Here is a 769-nt window from a genome sequence, read left to right as displayed (position 1 = left end):
TGTGTGATCCTCCAATTGTCAGCTTCCTAAGCAGCTAGATTATAGGCATGAGCCTTCATGTAGGCATTTATATAACACCTATCAGTGTGGAACTATTTAGTGTATAATTGGGAGGTAAGCTTGTAATTAATGTTATTTAATAACACCACATAAGGGCCTAGTGGGGATTTTAAACTCCTATTAACGGCAAAGCGGGAAATACTGCTTTCCACAGCAACTCGGTGATTGGCTTAAGGACGATCCAGGTTGGTTGTGATTGGTTTATTCGATGAACAAGGTCTCAGCCCGCGCTGCCAGTGGTCAATATGGCTCCACAACCGGCTCATGGGAGGGCGGCAGCCACGTGGCTACCTCAGGCTGGGCTGTAGGTGGGAGGACCTCGTTTTCCCTATCGCCAGAGGGCGCTCGCCTTTCCTCCTTACCTGAGTCTCATTCACCGTAAAAGCTTCTGAGCGACCAATCAACTGGCTGTCTCCGTACCGCTTTCAAAGTCGGCGGGCGCTCTGCCCAATAGCAAAGCAGACATTCCCCATAACTTCAGGACTGATGGAAAGTGGAACCAATCACCTTACAGATCTCTGCTATCTCCGCCTCTCGAGTGTCAGATTGACGATCCTTCTAGCCAATAGAGAACGCCGGGTCGGCGGGTGGATGAAAGCGGCTCTCTGTAATGGCGGAGCGTGGCGGGGACGGGGGAGACGGCGAGCGATTCAACCCGGGGGAGCTGAGGTAATGGGCGCTGCCTTCCCTCACGTTTTGCTGCGCGGGC

General features: G+C 52.4%; 1 protein-coding gene across 6 annotated transcripts in view; it reads left to right on the top strand.

The window, feature by feature from the left end:
* Nucleotides 1–642: 642 nt before the first annotated feature.
* Tcerg1 (transcription elongation regulator 1) overlaps nt 643–769 on the top strand; it is a 62,598-nt gene continuing 62,471 nt past the window's right edge. For 3 of the 6 annotated variants that reach the window (XR_001175413.1, XM_013025559.1, XM_013025558.1), the window contains exon 1: nt 660–729. Coding sequence is in view for 4 of the 6 variants with exons in the window: in XM_013025559.1 (XP_012881013.1) it covers nt 671–729 (59 nt within the window). In the remaining 2 variants the exon portion in view is untranslated. Of the gene's footprint in view, nt 730–769 lie in introns of all 6 variants that reach the window. The other 3 variants (XM_013025562.1, XM_013025563.1, XM_013025561.1) reach the window with 3 other exon arrangements.

This window comes from Dipodomys ordii, unplaced genomic scaffold, assembly GCF_000151885.1.
Source record: "Dipodomys ordii isolate 6190 unplaced genomic scaffold, Dord_2.0 Scaffold85, whole genome shotgun sequence".
Classification (NCBI taxonomy): domain Eukaryota; kingdom Metazoa; phylum Chordata; class Mammalia; order Rodentia; family Heteromyidae; genus Dipodomys; species Dipodomys ordii.
This window is presented reverse-complemented; position numbering and strand designations above follow the sequence as displayed.